The sequence below is a fragment of the Polypterus senegalus genome, chromosome 9 (assembly GCF_016835505.1).
Source record: "Polypterus senegalus isolate Bchr_013 chromosome 9, ASM1683550v1, whole genome shotgun sequence".
In the NCBI taxonomy this organism is placed as follows: Eukaryota; Metazoa; Chordata; class Cladistia; order Polypteriformes; family Polypteridae; genus Polypterus; species Polypterus senegalus.
The window spans coordinates 97,791,343-97,795,044 of record NC_053162.1 but is presented as its reverse complement, the minus strand read 5'-3'; the positions used below and the strand labels follow the sequence as shown (position 1 = coordinate 97,795,044).

Here is a 3,702-nt window from a genome sequence, read left to right as displayed (position 1 = left end):
GAAAGACTGACACCCTGTACTTTGATGGTTCCTGCCTTGCACCCAGCGCTGGTGGGATAGACTCTGGTCCACCAGGACCCTGAACTGGAACTGTTTTCATTTATTCATACATTTATAAGAATTTAAACACAAGAAACATTTTTCACATAAGCAACATTTATTGCATTGTAACAGTGTATTTACAAATTCTCAAATTTAGACAAGTCTTCAGACGTCAGCTTCTCAATACTTTCAGCAAATAGTGTTTCAGGTTTAGTGGTGTCCTCTTTTCCGAAAATTGTAAATGAAGCTCTTTTATTTCTAATATTTAAACCCAAAATGAAGATTCACCTTGTCTTCACTGCATTCTGAAAGTGCTACCCTTCAATTTATCAATACTTAATTCTTTTCTGATTTATTCCTCCTTGATGGACTTTGTATTATTTACAGTAAATGCATTTCCTGACCTATCCTCCCTTGTTCATTAGAAATGGTTTAACAGAGAATAAAGAATATTCAAAATATAAAGAAAGGAAAATTGAGTAAGTTAATATAAAGCAGAATACTTTTAAGAAATCTACTGTATGTACATTATGTACACTTGCCAAATTACTTATTGTTCTTTAAATATATATATATATATATATATATATATATATATATATATATATATATATATATATACATACATACAAAGGTTAAAGGAATGATGCTTCTAAAAACAAAGGTGTTTCATTAAGACATACTTTTCCTTAACACATTCTAAAGAAAGGTATTTTGTATAAAACATATTCAGAACAAAATAATATTTCTGGGTTTTATAGCTGATAAAGCAATATAAACAGTCTGTTTTTAATGTAAAATAATTTTAAAAAATCAGTTTACCATGACCACATTTTATGCCAGGCTTTTACTGATTTGTGCTTTCTTCTGTTATGTCTTCTGTTTTCATTCCCTCCTCTTGCTTATATGTGCTCAGTGGCTGCATTGCTGTGGCTGGCATCTGCTCTCATTCATTCTTGTACTTTTGACAGTACATTTGATTCAAAACAAACTCAAGATGATGCTGCAGTCATGAACCAGACCTGACTGTAGAATCCTTAAAATTCAAAGATCTCTTATACAGCAGACGCAGATTCATCCATGCTCAACTTACAAAGTTACAATGGTAACTTTCTCTTTCTTCCTATACTGTAATTTGTTCACTAACTCCAGTCCCACTTCTGGCACCAGCTGTTGTTTTTCTGTTTTCTTGTTTCATCAAGATTAGGAGGAGATAATTGAGTAAAGAGATGAGGGCTCTTGAAGCAAAAGAGAAAAAAAAAAAATCATTCAAACTGGGGTATATCAAATTTAAATTGATATTCAGTATCCCCATATCTAGTTAACGCTTGTCAGTGATAATTTGTTATTTGCGAGTAGTGGACTGAATTTCAAGTTTTTATTTGCAATATATGTACAAAATAATTCAACATTTCTTCTAAAAATAAAGTGAAACTGCCTAGTCAGAAATTAGAAAAATAATCATTATGGACGTGAAACACCAAAAAGTAAGTGTGATCTACAAATGTTACACCTTTTTCCTCTTACTTAAATACACTTCTATGCTAAATGATATACAGGCTCATATAACACTTTCTAGGGCCTGTATCAATATAGTGAAACTCTTTTTAAATGGATGCTAACACTGAAGATGTGAATCCAGTTCAGGGCTGTACGAGGCCAAAAAATTTCATGGGAGCCTCAGACAAAAAGCAGGCACCAACCCCGGATATAGTGTCAGTCCACTGCACACCACACAAAATCAAGTTAACAATAACAGTGGTAACTCAAGTGTATTCACTTAAGAGTGTTAATCTTTGCCTGAACAACAAAATATGGTATGCAGACACAAGCAACTAAGTGTTAAAATTTGCCCATATATCTATACACTGCAAAAAATGAAATCTATTTATATCATGACTTTAAATCTTATTTTCCTTATTGTAGCAATTATTGACTTATCAAAAAATTTGTATTTACGATTATTTAGCTTACTTTAAGCAATCTTGTCAAGTAAATTTTGCTTACCCCATTGGCAGATTTCTTTGCTAAATAAAAGCAAAACAACTCTCATTTAAAGTTTGTCTAGTTTTTTTTTTTGCATATGCATTTTTGCAGTGTGATTAACATTACTTGTGAAAACACTAGCCATCCTCTGTCAGAAATGTGCATGAATAAGTGAGCAACTAAACCATTATTAAAACCAGAACTTTCAAATTATTGATAAATTACTATCTATCAAATAGTCACGGTGGCGCAGTGGTAGTGCTGCTGCCTCGCAGTTAGGAGACTCGGGTTCGCTTCCTGGGTCCTCCCTGCGTGGAGTTTGCTTGTTCTTCCCGTGTCTGTGTGGGTTTCCTCTGGGTGCTCCGGTTTCCTCCCACAGTCCAAAAACATGCAGGCTAGGTGGATTGGCGATTCTAAATTGGCCTGGGTGTGTTTGTGTGTGTGTCCTGCGGTGGGTTGGCACCCTGCCTGGGATTAGTTCCTGTGTTGGCTGGGATTGGCTCCAGCAGACCCTTTGTTCTGATTCAGCAGGTTGGAAAATGGATGGATAAAACATGAAGCTTGAACATAACTTTAGGAAATAAAACTGAATTAGTAGTTTCTGGACATGTGAACAAAAGGTTTGAAAAATAGATGGCAACGAAAAGGTTTATTAAATACTAGCAAAATATGAGAAGTAGTGTGTTAAAGTAGTAATGAAAAAGAAAAGGAAACTTTTAAAAATAACGTAACATGATTGTCAATGTAATTGTTTTGTCACTGTTATGAGTGTTGCTGTCACATATATATATATATATACAAATCTACATATATACACATACATATATATATATACATATCTACACATATATATACATATCTACATATATATACACACACACATACATACATACATATATATACACACACACATACATACATACATACATATACACACATACATACATATATATACACACATACATACATATATATATACACACACATATATATGTATATGTATATGTATATATATATATGTGTATATCTATAGTAATAAAAGGCAAAGCCCTCACTGACTGACTGACTGACTCACTGACTCATCACTAATTCTCCAACTTCCCGTGTAGGTAGAAGGCTGAAATTTGGCAGGCTCATTCCTTACAGCTTACTTACAAAAGTTAAGCAGGCTTCACTTCTAAATTCTATGTGTAACGGTCATAACTGGAACCTACTTTCGACCATATATATGGCCATAGCCGGCGGCTCGGTCGCCGTGTGAGGCGGAGTTACGTGGGAGGCGTGATGATGCGGGACGCAAGTACATAGAGAACAAGGAAGAGCTCCAAAAAGCGCTGAAAAAAAAAACGCATTACACAATTGAGAAGGCAGCAAAAGAATATGAAGCAAGTGACGCATAAAAGCATATGCATGAGTGCAGCTACTTTGGAAGCAAAGCACGGTGTTAACCTAAAGTTTAAATTATGTTCATAGACAGGCTGCCGCTGGCATTTGTCATGCCCACTACGCATACGATATTCGCAAGATACAAGCTTAATGAGAAGACGCAGGGTTTAAACGAGACCTTTGATCACTTTGTAACAGAGTTTAAATTGCTGGTATGCCAGGTCTGAGCTAACATTAAATAAGGCCATAGACATCGCGAGATCGCCTGAGATAGCACAAGCACAGCTG

At 35.0% G+C, this 3,702-nt stretch overlaps 1 protein-coding gene across 1 annotated transcript in view; it reads right to left on the bottom strand.

The window, feature by feature from the left end:
• Window positions 1-797: 797 nt before the first annotated feature.
• The window catches only part of LOC120534880 (protein BANP-like), a 196,909-nt gene continuing 194,004 nt past the window's right edge, over window positions 798-3,702 (bottom strand). Inside the window, exon 12 of the mRNA XM_039762395.1 lies at window positions 798-1,280. Within this exon, the coding sequence (XP_039618329.1) occupies window positions 1,185-1,280 (96 nt within the window). The 3' untranslated portion in view covers window positions 798-1,184. The remainder of the gene's footprint in view (window positions 1,281-3,702) is intronic.